This window comes from Pseudophryne corroboree, chromosome 11 (assembly GCF_028390025.1).
Source record: "Pseudophryne corroboree isolate aPseCor3 chromosome 11, aPseCor3.hap2, whole genome shotgun sequence".
Classification (NCBI taxonomy): domain Eukaryota; kingdom Metazoa; phylum Chordata; class Amphibia; order Anura; family Myobatrachidae; genus Pseudophryne; species Pseudophryne corroboree.
Window position 1 is genome coordinate 41,986,847 of NC_086454.1, and position 21,964 is coordinate 42,008,810.

At 47.7% G+C, this 21,964-nt stretch overlaps 1 protein-coding gene across 1 annotated transcript in view; it reads left to right on the forward strand.

The window, feature by feature from the left end:
* Positions 1 to 5,423: 5,423 nt before the first annotated feature.
* IPO7 (importin 7) overlaps positions 5,424 to 21,964 on the forward strand; it is a 57,900-nt gene continuing 41,359 nt past the window's right edge. The window contains exons 1-2 of the mRNA XM_063944076.1: positions 5,424 to 5,650; positions 14,990 to 15,071. Coding sequence (XP_063800146.1) covers positions 5,567 to 5,650; positions 14,990 to 15,071 — 166 coding nt within the window. The 5' untranslated portion in view covers positions 5,424 to 5,566. The remainder of the gene's footprint in view (positions 5,651 to 14,989; positions 15,072 to 21,964) is intronic.

Genomic DNA, 21,964 nt, shown 5'->3' on the forward strand with positions numbered 1-21,964 from the left:
TGATCTTGGTAAACACCCTGGGTGCTGTAGCTAGCCCGAAGGGCAGAGCTTGGAACTGGAAGTGTTCCTTGAGGATGGCAAACCTGAGGTAACACTGATGTGATAGTGCTATAGGCACATGTAGGTAAGCATCCCGCACATCCAGAGATACCATATAGTCTCCCGGTTCCATAGCCAACATTATGGAGCGTAACGTCTCCATGTGGAACTTCGGGATCCATATGTAATTGTTCAACATCTTCAGATTTAGAATTGGTCGATATGACCCATTTGGTTTCTGGATTAGAAACAGATTGGAGTAATACCCCTGTCCCTTTTGTGATGGAGGTACTGGGACAATCACACCTGACTGCAGTAATTTTTGGACTGCTTCTTGCAGGGCATTGGCCTTCGACTCTATACGAGACGGGCTGGTGCAAAAAAATCTTTGAGGAGGCTGCCTCCTGAATGGGAACCCATACCCCTGAGATACTACCTTCTGCACCCAGGCATCTGTTGTTGACTGTTGCCATGTGTGTGCAAATTGCAGGAGTCGGCCCCCAACCCTGGAATCCTCCAGGCGGAGGCCCGTCTCTTCAGGCTGAGGGCTTTTGTTCAGGTTTGGAAGCTGGCTTTTTGCTAGCCCACTGCTTCCTACCCCTGGATTTAAACTGGGGTTGTTTAGGCTCCTCTTTACCTTTCGCTTTGCTTTGCCAGCGAAATGAGCGAAATTTTAAACCCTTGGACTTAGGGTTGTAGGTAGCCGGAAATCTGACCTTCTTCGATTCAGCCTCTGACTCTAGGATATCCGATAAAGGTTTTCCAAATAATATATTACCCACGAAAGGCAATGATTCCAATTCCTTCTTGGACTCCGCATCTGCCTTCCAGGTCCGTAGCCAGACTGCTCTGCGAGCGACTACTGCCAGGGCTGAAGCTTTAGAAGCAACAGTGCCTACATCAATGGCTGCTTCTTCTAAATACTGGGCAGATTGTCTTAAACGGCAAAGACGATCCTCTTGCTCCCTAGTAGGAGAGGGGATGTCATTCTCTAGTTCCTCTATCCATTCGCCCATTGCCTTTGCTACCCAGGCCGAAGCCATAGCAGGTCTTACCACTGCACCCACAAGAGAAAAAATATTTTTCAATAGGCTCTCTACCCTCCTGTCTGTGACATCATTCAAAGAGGTAGATGACAGTGGCAAAGCAGATTTGTGCACGAGTCGCAGAACATGTGCATCTACTTTTGGAGGAACTTCTCTCTTCGAACAATCTCCAGCAGGAAATGGATAATAAGAATCCCATCTCCTAGGAATCTTATACTTTTTACCGGGCGCTGCCCAAGACTCATCCATCATTTCCGTCAACTCCTCTGACGCTGGAAATTCAGCTTTCACTGACTTTGTTCGTTTGAATACAGGTGCTTTTGCTTTTAACGCTGTCTTGGCTGGTTCTTCCAGAGAAAGCACAGCCTTTACTGCATTAATGAGTTCAGCTACATCATCTGAACTAAAGCTCTGCGACTGATCATCATACGGAGTTGAATCTATTGTTTCCGCATCATCATCCGATGTATCCTCTTGTGTAGTCTGCCATACAGACGTATCTGTCTTAGTCTTACCTACCCCTTGGTTGCTTGTAGAGGCTACTGGAACCAAACCATAGGAAGGGAGCTGCATGTATGGGTTCATAGTGTAACCTAACCCTTGAGGTGGTGCTACTGGAGCTAACCTGTCCGCTATTGAAGACAGAGTCTTTGCGAACATATTCCATGGTGGCTCTACTGGAGGTTGAACTAACTCCTGTTTTTTACTTCGCTGAAAAGCGAAACAGTTTGCACACAAACCCTCATAAGTGACCAATTGAATCATATCAATTACCCCTGACTTACAAGATAAGCATGTTAGGGCTGTAGGAGTGCTTGACAAATTCTCCTCATCACTTTTGCCGCTCACAGACATTTTTTCTGATATTGACTACACAATTTTGTGACTGAACCACACCCTATAATCAGTATATAGAGGTGAAATCAATCTGACCACAGTGCACCTGATTTGAGGGTCAGAACAGGACTGACATTACACAGAAAAGTCAGCACACATACTAGCAGTCAGTCACATGTTAAAGCATTAGACATTGTCATATGAGAATACAACCTCCATAATAACTTATACATAAGTAGGAAAATTGTACTTCTGTTTAACTGGTTCTTTTTCAACATAACATGCAGAATACACAGTAATATACAGGTCTCATATGCAATAGGGACTAAAAATTAACAGTGCACACTAAGAAGTAGAAGGAATTTTTAGTACTGTATACCCTGCCTCCAGGGAGCGGGATACAGGGAGACTCACCACACTTCCATATCCAAGCAAAGACGCTCGAAAGACGCTGAGTGGATTCAGACGCTACTGGTGTACACTGCCGCTCTTGGTAACTGATAACGGACACGGACGCTCACCAACGGACACGGACGCTGAGCGACTCCACGTGCATGCAGACACTAAAGGCCTGCGACTCGGTTTGGGCGGGTTTATATCCAGTGTACACAACCGCAGCGTCTAAGCTGCGACCGAGTACCCTCGTGGTAGCGTCTGAGCCGGAAGTGAGGTCATTCAGTTCATGAAACGAGAGACCCGCGGGAACTGGCCATGAACTCGGAGGAGGGACGGCCAGGAGAGCGTCTGAAACCCCCTGTTGACTTAAACTCCCAGGATCGCGGCCTCACCTAGTCCTGGCGCCTATGATCCCCGGAGCGTAGCGCTGTCACACTCGAGATGTTCGGCGCATCAACACGCTGTTTGTAGTCTCCACCAAATCAGCGTAGCTGTGTCCTGACCCCTCTAGTAAGAGGAAGTCCATATACTCACTGTCTCCCCATGCTCCGGCCACAGCCTGGTAACGTCTGCTGGACCTGCTAGAACATCCGACACAGACGCCCGTCGAGACAGCACTGTACCGCGAAGGTAAGCGTTGTTGCGACCCGGTGGGGAGTTGTTGGAGCGACTCTTTCTAATACACGTTTAAGACGCTGTTAAGAGAAGTCGCTCAAACCAAAACAGTAAGTCTATAAAAATAAAGTAATGAAAACTTGAGGCTGCTTTCACAGCAGCCCTGTGACCATGCGGCTTCCTGCCGCACCAAGCAAAAAACTGATCTGACTGAGTCAGTGGGCGGGACTATATAGTGGAGGCCCCAATGCATCCTGGGAGGCCAGAAAGCTCGTGACCGTGTTGGTGCCATTTTCGCTGTCGCTCGACAATATCCCAATGTTATCCTGTGGATAATCCTGTGGACCCAGCCAGAGAAATATATTTTTGTAATATTCTACTGCTATTTAATTGTGGTAATAAATCAAATCAATGGACAGGCCCAGTGAATGAGAGGGAGAGGGGCAATCTAATCAACTAGAGAGAGATAAGGGGGGTACTCACGGAGCGATATTCTAAGCAATCTGACTAGATTGCTTAGAATATCAGCATGATCGCTCCGTGTGTAGCCCCCTCAGCGATAGCGATGCGCGGGCCCGCACATCGCTGCTGCTAGATTGGCCTGCTCGCAACCGTGTGCCTAAGGGATTGCAGATCTCCATGGGGGGAATTCAGTTGTTTGAAAAGGGCAGGGGAGGTACAGTGAGGTAATATGTCTGCTCCCTGCAGTCACACTGGTGACATTATACATGGTTACAATGGGCAGGGGAGGTGCAGTGAGGTAATATGGCTGCTCCCTGCAGTGACACTGGTGACATTATACATGGTTACACAGGCCAGGGGAATGGCTGCTCCCTGCAGTCACACTGGTAACATTGGGGCAGATGTATTAACCTGGGGAAGGCATAAGGAAGTGATAAACCAATGATATGTGCAAGGTGATAAAGGAACCAGCCAATCAGATCCTAACTGTTAATTTACATATTGGAGATGATTGGCTGGTGCCTTTATCACCTCGCACATATCACTGGTTTATCACTTCCTTATGCCTTCTCCAGGTTAATACATCTGCCCCATTATACATTGTTACACAGGCCAGGGGAGGTGCAGTGAGGTAATATGACTGCATACCCTCCAACATGACCCGCCCCACTAGGTACAAAATGCTCTGTTTTTGGACTTCCCTCTTAATTTATTATTGCCATCACCTGTGAAGAAACAGCTTTCTTATAATTTAACTCAGAGGTTCTCAATCTCGGTCCTTGGGGGCCCACACAGTGCATGTTTTGCAGGTCTCCTCACAGAATCGCAAGTGAAATAATTAGCTCTACCTGTGGACCTTTTAAAATGTGTCAGTGAGTAATTAATACACCTGTGCACCTGCTGGGTTACCTGCAAAACATGCACTGTGTGGGCTCCGAGGACCGAGTTTGAGAACCTCTGATTTAACTAGTTCAACACAGGTGATGGAAATCATAAATTAAGAGGGAAGTCCAGAAACAGAGCATTTTGTACCTAGTGGGGCGGGTCATGTTGGAGGGTCTGTGACTGCACTTGTGACATTATACATGGTCACACAGGCCAGGTGACAATATGGTTACACAGGGCAGGGGAGGTGCAGTGAGGTAATATGGCTGCACTGGTGACATTACACATGGTTACACAGGGCAGGGGAGGTGCAGTGAGGTAATATGGCTGCACTGGTGACATTACACATGGTTAGTTACACAGGGCAGGGGAGGTACAGTGAGGTAATATATGGCTGCTCCCTGCAGTCACACTGGTGACATTACACATGGTTACACAGGGCAGGCGAGGTGCAGTGAGGTAATATGGCTGCACTGGTGACATTAGACATGGTTACAATGGTCAGGGGAGGTGCAGTGAGGTAATATGGCTGCTCCCTGCAGTGACACTGGTGACATTATACATGGTTACACAGGCCAGGGGAATGGCTGCTCCCTGCAGTCACACTGGTGACATTATTACATTGTTACACAGGGCAAGGGAGGTGCAGTGAGGTAATATGGCTGCACTGGTGACATTATACATGGTTAGTTACACAGGGCAGGGGAGGTGCAGTGAGGTAATATGGCTGCACTGGTGACATTATACATGGTTAGTTACACAGGGCAGGGGAGGTGCAGTGAGGTAATATGGCTGCACTGGTGACATTATACATGGTTACACAGGGTAGGGGAGGTGCAGTGAGGTAATATGGCTGCTCCCTGCAGTGACACTGGTGACATTATACATGGTTACACAGGCCAGGGGAATGGCTGCTCCCTGCAGTCACACTGGTGACATTATACATTGTTACTCAGGGCAGGGGAGGTGCAGTGAGGTAATATGGCTGCACTGGTGACATTATACATGGTTACACAGGGCAGGTGACATTATGGTTACACAGGGCAGGGGAGGGAGGTGCAGTGAGAATTGCAAGTGACACAGACAGTGTCTGTGCTGGAAACTACACTTCCCGTCATGCACCGCGGCGGGCGGAAGTGACGTACCTGACGCCAGGGGGACGGATCTATCCGGGCCTTGGCGCTCTCCTTCCTTTCGCGCCGGGCGCTGGGCTGTGTGGCGGCTCCATGTGCGCAGCTCGTCTCTAGCCCAGGACACTGACCGGTAATCCGCGCCTCTCCGCCAGCATGGACCCCAGCATACTGATCGAGGCCCTGCGGGGCACCATGGACCCGGCCCTGCGGGAGGCGGCCGAGAGGCAGCTCAACGAGGTGAGAGCCGCTGACACATGTGGGCCCGGCCTGTCACATCCCGCTACCCCCCGGCCCCCCGTGTCTCTGCCATGTGCGCTCACATGTGCCGGTGCTAGGCTGCTCGAAGCGTATTGTATGTGTCCTGCATGCCAATAGCAACATGTTACATGTATGTGCCCTGCTGGCCAATAGCAACATGTTACATGTATGTGCCCTGCTGGCCAATAGCAACATGTTACATGTATGTGCCCTGCTGGCCAATAGCAACATGTTACATGTATGTGCCCTGCTGGCCAATAGCAACATGTTACATGTATGTGCCCTGCTGGCATTCTCATGTGTGACATGGGATGTGTGTAATTATATGTATAGGAGTGCAGGTATGTGTAGACAGCTGACACACGGACTTCATTGCAAGTGTACCATATGTAATACAGCCCAATCTGCCCCCCACTATCATCCTGTGACTGTCCCAAGTACTATCTTCGGATCTGCCCCTACTAGGGTCCAGTGACTACCATATGTACTACATTCCAGTCTCCCCCCTATTGGGGTCGTGGGACTGTCCCATATGCAGTACACGCAGATATGTCCCTAGTGGGCTCCTGTGACTTCTATGTGATACATTCCAGCTTGCCCCTATTGGGGCCCATGGGAGTGTACCGTACGTAATACTCAGTGGGCTCCTGTGACTTCCACATTCCAATCTGCCCCCACTGACATGGTTGATGCTAGATTCAAGTGGCCTAAGGGACCTTTTATGTCAGGGGGAGGAGCCATGGCACAAGGGGGAGGAGCTAGGCCAGCAGGATAGTTCCTCTACTATCCACACCACCAACTATTACCTTTAGTAATCAGGTGGTGAGCCACCGAGCCTGCGAGGGTACTTTTCGGGTACCCTGTTTGGCTGTAGCTCCTCCCCCTGGTGATGTCTCCTCCCTTAGTGACATCAGAAGGTCCCTTCTCCTACTCCGATTTAGAACCAACCCCACTGACATCCTGTGACTCGCATATATTACCTTCTGATCTGCCATTGCTGGGGTCCTGGGACTATACTGTATGTAATTCAGATCTGCACCCACTGGGGTCTCACCACTATTCTGTATGCAGTATGTACAGTGATATGTGCGCTCACTGGGATCTTAAGGGCTCCATACACTTATACGACCACATGTCGCGGGCGATCACCCCGGCAGCCTCCCGGAGGGTAGGGTCGCACAAGATACATCGGATGCTGTCCTTTTGCATACGATGTATCTTAGGCGATCCCAGCCGTGCCCCCAGGTCTGACCTAATTGAATGTGCAGCACATTCAATCTGGAGGCTCCGATGCTCACGGGAACGCGCATCGGATCAGAAACACCTCCAAAATGCCCGGTTTCATCCGATATATCGGGCATTATCGCTCTAGTGTATTGGGCCCTTTAGGACTATTATGTATGTTATACATTCCAATCTGCCCTCACTGTAGTGCTTGGTCTGTCATGTATGTAATACATTATTTTCCCTGAGTGGGGTCCTGTGACATCCATATATGTAATACGTTGTGATCTGCCCCCACTGACATCCTGTGACTGACATATGTATTACCTGCCCCTACTAGTGTCCTGGGACTGTACTGTAATACTGCTTTCAGATCGCAATGCCGGTTCCCACCCGGGAATTGGAAACCGATCCTTCCCGGGTGTGCACTGGCACTAAACCGTACACACCGCCATCCCGACCCTTCAATATGCCGGCTCAGGTTCCAATCCGGGCACGGAGGTGGCACTGGGAGATGAGATAATCTCCGCACCGCCTGTCCCTATGCAGTGAATGGGTACCGGGTCACATCGACCTGGGTAATCCGGTCACACCGTGCCTGACCCGGGAATAACCCCTCTTATAACCTGGGTTGAATTCCCGTCAGGTGACCCGGGATTTCTGGAGTGACCCCTTCACACCACACAGCGACCTGGCAATATACCGGGTCGATACCAGGTAATTGGTGCGGTTGAAAGGGGTATTAGTAATACATTTTGGATCTACCCCACACTGAGGTCCTGGAACTGCGCCCACAATACCTTTTGGATCTGTCTGCCCCTCTCGGATCCTGGGGCTGTACTTTACTAAATATATATATATATATATATTTATTTATGATAGTTCACGCTAGGCAGTTTTAGCAGGGTGCCGCGCCCTGCCCGATTTTTTTATTTTTTTTAAAGGCAAAACCCGCCCTGCCCTTTCTGTGGCGCCCTGCTAAAACTGCCGCCCGCATCCTGCCCTCACAGCGTGTAAAGATGCTGCGCGCATGCGCGCGGCATCCATTCACGCTGAGAGAGAGCTTGGGGGAAACCCTACAGGTACACCACCGGCCGCCCACGACCCCTTTTATTAGCCGCGATGGACCGCTCCCTATTTAGCATGACCGCGCCCACCTTTCGCTGCGCACGCTAGTGCCGCTCTAGATCCGGCACCCTGACCGGATTCTAGTGGGAACACTATATATATATATATATATATATATATATTACACACGCGCGCGCGCTCTCCTATCACAGTTCACTGCCCTGGTGCCATCCGGAAAAATTGTTATAACAAGTTGTTGTATGTGTGTATATATATATATATATATATATATAATATATATTTATTTCACATCAGTCCCTGCCCCAGTGGAGCTTACAGTACAATCTATATACCCTCTCGCAGGGATACTTACTAGGTTAACCTACCAGTATGTTTTTGTAGTGAGGGAGGAAACCCATGAGAACAGAGAGAACATACAAACTCCACATAGATTAGCCATAAAAAGATTGCACTCATGGCCTTGGTTTTGTGGGGCAGTAATGCTAACCACAACTCCAACCTTACGCCCTTATTACTGTCACCCCAACACACTGTGAACCCTGTTCTGATTGCATACCTAAAGTGATCCATATGTGATTACTTCGGCAGGCTCAATATACATGCAGAATACATGCGCTGTCAGCTGCCTTTCTCTTCCTAGAACAGACGATTAACATATTTACCTGTAAGTGTTCTGGAGGCTATAAGTCCCTGTTACAGGATTTCTGGAGACGGCTGTATTTGTTTCTGCCAGTGAATGTAATTTGTTCTACATTTCTTTGGTAAAACAAAATCACGTGCCGCCTTAAGCCACCAGTAACCTATAAGGGGTGTTAGGGGGGGTGACATCTGATGGCTGTAATGGGCCCCTAAACAAAGATGTTAGGGGACACAGCTGTGAGATTACTGCTAATGAACAGATGATGGTTACATTCATATAAATGTCAGTTTCCGTGTTTCAGTTCTGTAATCGGCTGCTCAGCCTGTGTGTGCTCCTCGTCTTATTCTCTTCCTCCTTAGTCATTTCCTGCGTATGACTCAAAGTGATCAAATAACAGCTGTATGTGTAGCTAGCCTCATGCTAATAACGTGGCTCCTGGAATACAACTTTGCTGGGCTGGTATCCTGTACCGGTTATATTACAGCAGCAGTTAAGTAGCACGGTTATGGTCTTGGAGTAAAAAAAAAAAAGTTGGAAAGTCAGTTGTGATAGTTTTGTGTGACGTACATAACATCTATTCCTGTATCCGTATTGACTGCTTGTAGTGTTACAGGACTTCATTATCTGGACAATAGTAGTTAAGAAAAATTCTGGCTACAAGTTGCTCACCGTAATCCACTTTTCCGATTAAAGCCAATATTGGACGTTTTTAGGGTTTATTTTTATTAAAACACTTTATTGCTCATAGCCGTACTAAGATTGGGTTTAATAGCGCAATGGCCTTAAAGAAGAAAAAAAAAAGTATAGATGAGCCTGTTCTGCAGCAGCGTAATAGAAGAATTAATCTGCTCTGTTCTCCAACATCCGTTCGGCTGCTGATGCTGCACCTGCTAGAGCATAGATATCCACAGAGCATGTCAAATGATTAGTCAGACTGTCACTTTCTTCTGCATTCAGCAAATTCTGGATAATGTATACCTACACTGGCATTCATGCTTTAATGATATCCAGTTTTGTGCTGCGGTCTCCTGAGACTCTGGTCTGGGCAGAGCAGCGGTTATTAGGGAACCAACACTAGAGAAAAGTTTCTGCAAACTTGACATCGATGTCGTTAATACCATGTTTTCACATCTGTAGGAGATGGTGTAGGTGTGCCGGCCACATGGAAGTTCTTCCTGTAGTTTCCTGGCTTCAGTGTCACCCTACAGGCGTTAGATTTTTTTTTCTAAGGTTCTAGAGGATGGGTCTCTGGCGTTGGGTCTCATGGTATCCTGACCTGCAGCAAGGAATGAAAGTGAAAGTGTTGTGGGATAACCCATCAGTTACCTGCGTTACAGCCAGCGTGACATCCGCTGTGGATGTATCTGAACAGGTGGCCACACAGCTGAGTTCTAGCTCCCGTCTTGTATGTTATACGGGAAACAGCTGTGGGACTGATGACAGATGGCAGACCCTAGAGACATTAACGCCCCGTCCAAGGACCTATAAACATCAAAATGCCGAAGCGATGACCACTTCAATATGTTTAGGAATCTGGACGGGAATAATTGATCACATCTATATTGGGCATGAATACGTTGAGGATCTTTGCACTGCGATTGACCTAAGTGTTCACCCTGATCAATGTATTATATTCACAGGTGCAGTAGTGAGTAGGACATGTTTAATATGGGGACTTTTTTATTTGTAGCTAGATGAAGTGAGATAACAAGTTTGTCAGGCAGGGTAACTTAGTTGTAGCAGGTGTTAGCCTCAAGAGAATACCTGTAACTATGGTGGAGATGTATGAAAGTGCGCTGTGGTTTTAATCAGCCACAGCGCACGCTAAGCCTGCTTTTGCCAGAAGATTGTAATGTATAAACGCTGTGTGCAGTGTCGGTCGCGCACCCCCGCCGCTTACCGCTTCGCCGCTGTTCACAATGAGAGACAAAGGGCAGAGACAATGTATGATTGCCTCTGCTGTCACTTTTCGCCTCCTAAGGCCGCAGAACCGGAACTCCTCCCCTGGCCAGGCGATGTGTGGATATAGCATACGTGAATGTTTTTTTTTTTTTTTTTGTATTTTACACAATAAAACTTTATTGTTAAAGGACAAACACTTCCTCATAGCACCAGTGGCGCATGCGCTGCCAGCTGGAATAGGGGAGAATGGTGCATGTGCACACTGCGTTTGCGGATAACAGCCTAGTTGATGTGGGAGAAGGCATATCACGGGACAGGTGAGATAACGCCCTCCCACATCGGCAGGCACTCGTAATACATCGTGGCGGCGGGTCCGGGCCTATCCCCACGGTAATGTGGTGATACGCCCCCAGGCATATAACGTCTGTTAGGACGTTTTTCATAAATCAGTGACTGGTAAACCATGCTTACCGGTAAACCCTGGAACACTGTTGTGGTTCCTCCGGCCAATCAGTGTGGCGACACTTTATATCCCAATTCTTTAGTGGTCTATTACACAGGTTCTCATACTCTCTCTCCTCAGGATGGGATCCGGTCTGAAGATCGACCTTGTCTAGGTCGACCACTATAGGTCGACAGTCACTAGGATGATAGGGTTGAAGGTCGGCAGGGCCTATAGGTCGACATGTGCTAGGTCGACAGGTCAAAAGGTCGACATGACTTTTTCACATTTTTTTTCTTTCTTTTACTTTTTCATACTTAACGATCCACGTGGACTACGATTAGAACGTTAATCTGTGCCGAGCGAAGCTGTAGCGGAGCGAGGCACCTTGCCCGAACCTCGCTCGCCATGCGAGGGGACACGGTGCACTAATTGGGGTTCCCGGTCACTCTACGAAGAAAACAGCAAAAGAAAAACCCTCACGTCGACCTTTTGACCTGTCGACCTTCCAACCCTGTCGACATAAACATTGTCGACCTAGACACTGTCGATCCAATGATCCACACCCCCTCAGGGCCCCAAAGAGTGTGTGTTTTCCAGGTCTCTTCACAGAATCGAAAATAAATCGTATGAATAATTAGCTCCACCTGTGAATCTGTTAAAATGTCAGTGAGTAATGAATACACCTGTGCACCTGCTGGGTGACCTGGAAAACATGAACTGTGTGTGGTACTGAGGACCGAGTTTGAGAACCACTGCTCTATTACATTTAAGTTTGCAGTCTACATGGCAAACTCTAGATCAGCGATGCCGAACTTTTGGCCCTCCAGCTGTTGAACGAAACATCCCAGCATTCCCTGCTACCGTTTTAGCATGGGTAAATAGCTAAACTGTAGCAGGGCATGCTGGGATGTGTAGTTCAACAGCTGGAGTGCCAAAGGTTACCCATCACTGCTCTAGATGTCAGGGAGCAGAACAGTATGTCTTGTTGTATATGGCCGAAAGTTTACACGGGTCGTATCTTGTGTGCGTTTACACATTCCTGGAGATGGCTGGAATAACGACGCCCCATTCTGTCTAGCGAGGCACCTGATGGTATTAGTTTGCGTGATTTGTTCTCTAGTTCCAGGACACCACGCTCGGGACACTGCCTCTCTGCACAATGTATTACATAGCGGAGAGGACGCTCTCTGCGGATTGCTCTGTCCTTGACTAGCTTCCAAAATAAAAGGCATTAATTGAATGCTGCGCGGTCAGATCCTTGTTCAGGTATCCGTCACAGGAGCCTGGCCAGACCGCTGCATCTCACAGCAGATTCCTCTGCTCTCATTTAGCCATTAATCTGCAGCTCCCTACTGCATTTATGCTCTGGCTCACAAGCTGTATTGGATGTGTGAATTAGATTTGATTTAATTCTACAATCTCAGGTCTGTGTTACACTGTGCCCTCTGGTCTTCAGTCTGTGGATTTCTGCCTGTTAAGCAAAACTGAAAGTCAATTACTTCGTTTGCAGTTGCAGAATTGTGAGGCGCATCGCAATTAATGCCTGCACTCTGCAAAGTGGTTGCCCCCTGCTGCCTCTTTGTGTAATCCTGGAACACACATCTAACGTGTTCCAGCTCAGATCTGTACTCTGGAAATGTGCAGTGGGTGCGTTATCAGCACTGAGCCAATGTTCATATTGACAGAGAACACTGGTACAAGTGGCACTATACGTGCTGAGCAATGCTGGTTTACAGGGATCTCTTAATTGGCTCATTAGCGCTGCCTCCTGTGCTGCTGCTGGGGCAAATCGCTGCTCTGGCTTCTGCTGCCCTGAAATGATGAAACGTCGTCCTGATGACTCATCAGCGTGCGGAGAGCCGGGTGACCTCCCGTGCCTCTACAATCAGACTTAACTAATAGCCAAAAAATAACCCCTACCCAATAAGGAGCTGTATTCCCGTTTATGCAATCGTTGTGTAACGTCTCATGCCTCTATAAAAGGTTGTGATCTTAGTAAACATCTCGCAGTACTGGGAAGTTTGTGGTGCCACGATCAGTGGTGCACTTCATGCTGTTTGGACATGTTATTTAAAGCAGGGATGGGGAACTTTCTGCCCTCCAGCTGTTGTACTACACATCCCAGCATGCCCTGCAACAGTTTTAGCATGGCCAAATAGCAAAACTGTAGCAAGGCATGCTGGTATGCGTAGTTTAACAGCTGGAGGGCCGAAGATTCCTCATCCCTGATCTAAAGCATCTGATCTGGGGCTTAATGTATTTTGTTTACATGTGGGTTCCGACTCCTTAGATCTCACTTAATTGCCTTTCTCCAGTGTCAAGGACCTGTTAGACATAGGCATCCGGGCTCTAGGTCGACCATGAAAAGGTCGTCAAGTCGACCACTAATGAACGACATGGTTGACGTGGACAATGGATTGACATGCAAAAGGTCTACGGTGCCTGGGTCAACAGGTGCAAATGGTCAACGCAGCTTTTTTGGATTCTTGAGCATTTTAATCAACTTTTTCATACTTTACCATTTATCATTTATGTATTACCAGTTATTTATATAGCGCACACATATTCCGCAGCGCTGTACAGAGAATATTTGCCTGTTCACATCGGTCCCTGCCCCAGTGGAGCTTACACTCTATATTCCCTACCACATGTACATACACACACATTCACGCTAGGGTTAATTTTTGCTGGGAGCCAATTAACCTACCGGTATATTTTTGGATTGTGGGAGGAAACGGGAGGATGCGGAGGAAACCCACGCAAGTACGGGGAGAATATACAAACTCCGCATAGGTAGAGCCATGGTGGGAATCGAACCCATGACCTCAGTGCTGTCAGGCAGTAATGCTAACCACTACACCATCCGTACTGCAATCCATTACACCATCCGTACTGCCCTACGTACTGTGGACTACTGCGAGACACCTTGCCTGGAGCATGGCGATCAGAGTGGTACACTAATTGGGGTTCCAGGTGTTTTGGTGGCGAAAAAAGTTGTTGACCTTTCCTACTGTCTAACTTTTGTCAGGTCAAACTTTTCATTTGACATTTTGGACCTGTCAGCCAGCAGTGGTCGACCTGATTTGCTGTAGCCCTTTGTAATGTAGATCTGGTGATCCATACCCTTAAGGGGGGTACTCACGGAGCGATCGCTGCTTAAAATCTAAGCAATCTGACTAGATTGCTTAGATTTTAAGCAGTGATCTCTGTGTGTACCCCTCACAGCGATGCGCAGCCCCGCGCATCGCTATCCCTGGTGCGCCAATCTAGCGGGTCGCTCACGTCACCCGCTGGGTGAAATGAGCGCCCCCCCCCGCTCTCTCCGCAAGCTCAGCACACACCGCACTGTGCTGAGCGGGGGGAGAGATGTCTGCGGTTCGCTCAGCACACATCTCTCCCCACATCTGCCAGTGAGTACTGGCCTTTAGACATAATGCCCTGATTAATCAGTCCATCTCACTCTGCCTCCTGATGCACAAGTTGCCCAGCTCTGAACTTGTGTAGTCTTTAAGAAGTTAGGGTAAATAAAATGTTTACCTGCATGTTTACCATTATACTGGGCAAGTAGTAAAATAAACTGTGGACCCAAAGACCAGCGCTGGGGCAGTGCAGTTATAATGTACATGGGCTAGATTTGGATGAAGAATTTTGAGCGCTACAGAAGAGCACACGCCTTCATCTGTGGCGTCCGTGAGCAAGGGTCCTAATACAGAGGAACCAGCTGGTCTCTTACGTAAGGGGCGTCCTGTGGGCAGGTGGTGACCCTTGGCTTCCCGTAGTATATGGTGGGTAATACCTTAGGGTTCTGTTTCCTGCAGTATTCCCATCTCTCATGCAATCAGACATAAACCTCTAGCTCTTTCCCTATTGGCCGTGCTGTACAGAAATGTCATTATGTACATAGCTTGTGGTGATGCGTGGGAGACTGTGCAGTGGCACTTTGGGGATCTAACTGTGGGACAGGTTGATGTGTGCAGGTCTCTGCCCTGTGGTTTCTGACTCACCTTTTCTTTTCTAGTCCCATAAGTCTGTGAACTTCGTGTCAACCTTGCTGCAGATCACCATGTCTGAGCAACTGGATCTACCTGTACGACAAGCAGGCAAGTATATGCATGTGTGCTTTGTTTACCTGCCTGTGATACTGCTAGCGCCTTCATTCCCAGACCAGCCATTTTCCTGTGTCTACAGACTGCTCTGCAGAGTTTTCTTTGGTTGTATTAGAGATGGGGTAACCCGGGATTTATATGTGTAGTATAAACTGTCAAAGCTGGACCTGTAATCCACCAACTATTTAGTGCCCTATGTCCTGCCTCTGCCATCGCAGCGCAATACATTGCAGCTGCCCTTCTGGTGCCCCTACAGAGCAGAGCCATTGGCTCTTACGGAACTGCACCCTATCTCCTTTGCACGGAATTGCGCCCCCCCTTGTCTCGCACCCCCCCCCCCTCCCCTATAAAAAAAAAGCAAAATGGGTGCCTGAGCAACTTCATCCATATTTATGGGTTGATGTTCAAGAGGACGTGACAAACCCCCCCCCCCCCCCCCCCAATAAAAATAGAAAAAATAATAATGAAAAAATAAAATAAATATTGGATAGCAACACTTGTTAAGGCCCCATACACACTTGCCAATAAAATGAGCGACGTCGCTCATCTTCCACCTTCCTGAGTGACGTCGCTCATTTTATCGGCAAGTGTGTATGCCGCCAGCGACGACCGATGCGTGGCCCCCGTGGGTCGGCAACGATCGTTGCCATCAGCAGTGCATGCATGCAGGATCTGGACTGTCGCTCAGTGTGTACAGTCGGCCGCCGGCCCGGGAGGGAAAACATTAGACGATGTCGCTCACAGAGCGACATAATCTAATGTGTATGGACCTTAAAAGTCTAATTTTTTAGGGACTTGTCGCTGGGGTCTTTTTTTCCAAAATATTTTTTATTGAGGTCAAAAAGGCATGTTGAATCATAACAGATGATGACATATAATGACATATAATTCAACTGTACCTGGGGCCACATTAGCCACCCGGAACCGTCGTGTATGAAAAGAAAAAGAAAATAGAATCCGAAGCCCAGAACAAAGAACCTCACATTTTCACTTTTTACATCGATACGTTTAGATATGTGTTATATCATAGTATTGTGTAACCAAATAGCAAAATTAGTAAACATAAAATATGATGGAACAGCTAATGTGTTCCTGCTAATTAGCAGATTCTTTGCCTAGAAGTAAAGCATATTAATGCGTCTCCCCCTTTGGGGATCGCTAAATCCTAAAACAATAAAAACACTAACAGTATTAACAACATTATTAACATTATTAATCGTACCTGCCAGGACCCGGGGGCCGCCGACCCATCCACGGAGACATCAACAGTGTGATAAGAAGAGATAGACGATAGATATCCAGTGTTAAGGAGTAGGAGGAGGTAGATGTAAGAACTTAAGGGTCAGGTGCGGGCAATCAGAGTTGAAACGATGAGAGGGAATAGAAAGCAAGATAAGAAAACAAGAGGAGAGTAGAAGGTAGGGAAGAGGAGAGGGGGCTAGGGTGTAGTTATGGAAGAGCGATGGGGGGGTCATCTGCTAAAACTTGGTGTCCGTACCAGGTGGTGCAGTGAAAGCTTTGTTTAATGGCTGTTTTTGTCGGAATAGGTAGTGTGTTGATAAATCGTCTCCAGCAGTGAAACAGGGTGGGGGTTAATATTTCTTTGTTAAGGGAAGTATCCAGCCAGTCCATCGTGAATAGGAATAGTAGTCTAGAGGTAGCTAGAGGTAGTGTGGGAGGGGTATTGGATATCCATTGTTGTAATATGGCCTTCCTGCCTACTGCTGAGAGGATCATAATTAGTTTCGTGTCTCGAGAGGGAACATCGTTTTGGTCATGGACATACCCGAATAGCGCCCAAGAGGCAGTACATCGGAAGCGCAAGCCCAACTCGGCAGTTCCGTAGGTGTGTAGTTCTGTCCAAAATTTTTGGATGTGGCTGCAGTGCCAGAAGCAGTGCATAAGATCTGCTATTAATGAAGAGCATTTTAAGCATTTAGCCGAGTCGGACAAGCCCATCAAATGGCTCCTCGGTGATATGTAGGCTCTGTGTAGTATTTTGTATGCCATTTCTTGATAGAGGCTGGCAGGGATAAGTTTGAGGGAGCTTGCAAAACTATCCACTATGTTCTCCGGGGACATTGACGGGATTTGGGTGGACCATGTTTGTATTTGTGTGAGGTCTGTAGTGGGTATGTGTTCCGTGCGTATGCGGGTATATATTGCTGAGATGGAGCAGGTCCCTGAGCGCAGAAGTGCGTCCAGAGAGTTAACCAGGTCTGAGGCAGTAAGATGTGAGAGGGTCGATCGTATGTAGTGTGATTTCTCTTTCATCCATCTGGGGGACGCTGCGCCATTACTTGTGGGTTAGAGGTGTGTGGTTGTGGAGTTTGGCACAGAACTATTAAAACCTGACTCCTCCCCCCTCTAACCCCTCCCATCTCCTTCCTGCCTAGCCAGCACCTCAGTTTTAGTTTTGTGCCTGTGGAGTACAGACACAGTTTTTATTTCTCCTAATTTTTCTTTATTTTTTCTTTATTTTTCTTTATTTTTCTATACCTAGTCCCTGTTTACAGGTGACAGGTATAAATGGAACAAGGATGCTGTCAGAAAGGGCCACCATACCTTGGTCACTGGGGCCTTTTGATTCACACGACAGATCAAAGAGGTACTGGACAGCCACAATCTGTCACTGGCAGTATTGGGCTGTCCCTAACGGTTTTTATTATTTATTATTTATTAATATTTATTTATTTTACTAATTTTAGTATTGTTTTTACTTTATCTCCCTTCCCCACATCCCCCCCCCCCCCCCCCCCCACCCCCGGCGCAAGCCCGCCAGCGGGAGCTGTGCCGGAGACCTGTACCCATACAGCCGCAGTACTGTCTGAAGGGCTGTGGGGACGGGACGGGGATCCCGGAGAAGCCGCCGCAACAGTCGCTATACTTAGCAACGCGCGGCGGCCCGAACTTCCGGTTGGTCGCGAGAGGAGAGCAGGGACGGCTTCCCGCTCTGTTCTGCCCGCGCGCACGTCATGATACCATCTACAGTGACAGGGGGACGCTGTGCTCGCTACCTGAACAGAACAACTTGGGGTGGCGGCACGCGAGAGCCGCAGACTTTCGGCTGCAGCGCGCCTACTGAAGCTGACAGGCGCTTCATTGTTCAAGAAGGGACGGACTCCCGCCCTCCACTACCACGCGCGCACTCTCGTCCAGGTATGCAGGGCTCCGGCCGCCATCTTCTCCAGAGGCAGTACGGGGGACACTGTGCAGCGCTCACAACAAAGGCTGATCACCTAACAGCAAGTATATTTTGGGACACAGTATAAATTCACTGTAGATTTACATTGTGTCATGCTATACTTTTAGGGGAGGTAATTTTTGCAATATATAATATGCATTGAACACAGTATGATTCATAGTATATTACAATATACAACAATATGTCAAAGTATTGGAAAAGAGAATAAATGAATTAATTACTTATGAAATCTACAAAGGGTAAGACCGCCTCGGTGGTTTATTTTTTCCTGCTCACTATGGGGATCATAGCTAGCAAAGGGAAGCCCGGACGCAGGTACTCTGTGTTTCATGCTCTGGGGCATCTGTGGCGGACCAGCAGGAAAGTTCCGCGGATCAGTCTATGCCTCTATGGCTACAGTGGAAGCTCTATGGGCTCGAAATATGGGCTCAGTCTCTAAACAAATTTGTTAACTCTGCCGGCAGTTCTTCTGCTACAAAACGGCCGCAGCCGTTGCCCGCTATAACTTTTCCGGAGGAGTAGTTGGAAACATTCCCACTGGAGGATGGGGAAGTAGACCCAGAGTGGGATAATAGGATGAGGAGTTTTTCTACTAGCTCAGGTGTTAGATTCTGATATAAGCCATCCGTCAAACTCTTAATATTCAGAGTTCGGAGGTGGCGGGTTCTTCCTCTGCCTTTTTCAAAACACAAAAAAAAAAAAAAAAAAAGACAAGTTACTGTCTTTCCCCCTTATTCACACTTTGCGGATATTTGAAAGAGCCCTGACTTAAGTCGGATTCTCCTGTCCCAGCCCCAAAATAAATTTTAATTTATATAAGGGGGATACAAGATGTTGAGAAACAGACCCAAAAGGTAGACGCTCCTATTCACATTTAACAAAAGCTACGGTTATTCTTTTTGTACATGGGCAGTGCTGCTGGTGTGATGCTTGGCATTGCTGCCTTAGGGCGCTGAGGTCGTGGGTTCAATTCCCACCATGGCCCAAACTGTGAGGTTTGTACGTTTTAGTTGAAAGATCCTACAGATAGGAAGATTGAAACAATGATTAAATCTATGTTATCTTTATCAGGAATTTTCTACTCCCAATTCTAGCTAGCACTTGGGTCTTCATGGCCGCGGATGACTGGCTGGCACAGGTTGTATCTTGAATGCAGTCCCACGATCCATCGGAAGTCATTCAATTAGAAAAATGAGACCTTGTTAGAGTCTACTGCGCTACAATCCTGTATTTCTGCCTTGACCATGACAGCAAGACGGTCTCTTTGATTTCGGGTTTGGGAATGCCGTTTCTGACTCGGAACAGAGCTTGACGGCGATACCCTTTGAAGGTGAGTTCTTTTTGGGTCGGAATTACAGAAGAGACTACAGGGGGCAAGAGCCCTTTTCTTCCATTTGCTCCTCAGAGACCGAAGACCACGAGGTTTCGGTCCTTTCGTACACAGGACAGAGGTAGTTTCCATCCCTTTCGTTCTTTCTCCAGGTTCCCACGAAGAGAGGCATTCAGAGGTAGAGGAACACAGGCGGCTCTTAGACCAGCCAGTAAACCTGCCGACATACCTACTGCATGACGGTTAACGATCTCTGGAGGGATCAATGACGATTCGGGCTCGGTTACGGCAGTTCAAGGAAGTGTGGCTCCTGTCAAAACCAGATCTGTGGGTGACGGAGGTCATATCCAGAGATTATATGTTACATCTCGAGGAACCAATCCCATATCGTGTGTTCGTCACTCCTCTCCAAAAACGCTCCCTCCAGACGTTGAGCTCTTCTTTATGCAACAGCCACTCTCTTACTAAATGGAGTGATTCTTCTAGTTCCCTCTCAGTAGAGAGGTCGGGATTTTACTCAGGTCTTTTTCTTGTGGACAAACCGTTTCGGCCAAAAGGGTTTGAATCCATATCTCTCAACCCAAAAGTTCAGAATGGAATCCATCCATTCGATTATCGCTACATAAAACCAGGGGAATATTTGGCTTCAGTGGACGTAGAGGACGTCTACCTGCATGTTCCTATTTGGACAGGTCGTCAATCTTGTCTGAGATACGCAGTCGGTCCTTGCCATTTTCAGTTTCTCTTCCCTTTGGTCTATCCACGGCTCCTCAGGTATTCACAGGGTGTCAGCATTACTCCGTTTTTAGATGATCTTTTCATCAGGACTGTCAGAGTGAATCCTTCACCAGAACTTGCGTCTCACGATAGAGACTCTATAGTCATTCAGATGGATAATAACTTTTCCACAGTCATCTTTACTTCCTTCCCAGAAAATGATATTTCTGGGATTCTTATTCGACGCTACCAACCAGAAAGCGTTTCTTCCTCACGGACAGGACCTCATCTCGAATTACAGCTAATCCGCTTGTCTGTAAAGACTCGTCGGTCGCTTCGCTGGTGGCTTCACAGCCCAATTTGACCAAAAAGGGTACCGTTCACGATTTGCTCTTGAGGGATGGTCACCACAGACGCAAGCCTCAGAGGTTGAGGGGCGGTGTTTCAGACTCCTTACTTTCAGACGTTCTGAAACAGTCGAGTCTAAGTTACAGATCAACATCTTGGAGTTGAGGGCAGTCCGGTAGGCATCCTTCGGATTCAAACCATGGTAAAGGGTAATCCAGTACGGGTTCAACCCGACGACGCCACGGCAGTTACTTAAATAAAGGAACTCAAAACTGGACCGCCAGGAAGGCAGTCGCTCAGATTCTCACTTAGGCAAAACATTGGGTTCAGATTATACCCGTGATTCACATTCCAGGAGTCGAGACCTGGGAAGCGGTTTTCTTAAGCCGTCACACGGTGCATAAGGGAGAGAGGGGGCTTCACCAGGAGGTGTTTCTGACTCTAGTAGCCCGGTGGGGGATGCCCGATGTAGATCTAACGGCGTCTTGTCTCAACAATAAACCTCCTCTCTAAGGGTCGCGTACTCAGGACCCTTAAGCAATTCTAATCAATGAACTGACGGCGCTGTGGCACTTTCAACTGGGATATGTGTTTCCACCATTTCCACCGATTCCACGTCGGCTTCAACGCGTTCAGAGAGAAGGTCTTCCAATCATTCTGGTGGACCCAGATTGGCCACGATGACAGTGGTACACTCTTCTGCACAATAGGGTCGTCGAGGAACCATCCCGACCCTCTCTGCTCTAGATCTTATGATTCAAGGACCATGTCACCACACAGGTTTGGTCGGCTGACTTTGACGGCTTGGTTCTTGAATCCAATATTTTAAGGGGAAAAAGGTTTTTTCTCGTCCTGTTGAGTAAAGATAACCGGTGGCTTCTGGAATTTACATTGCTTGGTGTGAAAAGCGTGGTTTAACACCGGATGTGTTTAGAGTTTCCTCGTCTGTTATCCTGCATTCAGGAGGATCTCAATGAGGATCTCAGACTTCTTCACTAATGGGGTCAAGTTTCTACTTGGTCGACTCTTCTTCATAGGAGACTGGCTATCACTCCAGAAGTTCAGACGTTCCTTCAGGGAGTTCTTCGGATTCAGTCACCTTTTTTTTTTTGTTCCTCCCTGGGACTTTAACTTAGTCCTTACGGTTTTTTTTTAGAAACCTCCATTTCAACCTTTGGAATCTGTACAATTGCGGTATATAACGTTCAATGTCTTCCGATTGACAATTTCCTCCAAAAGATGAGCATCTAAATTGGCAGCTCTTTCTTGCAGACCACCCTTGTTGGA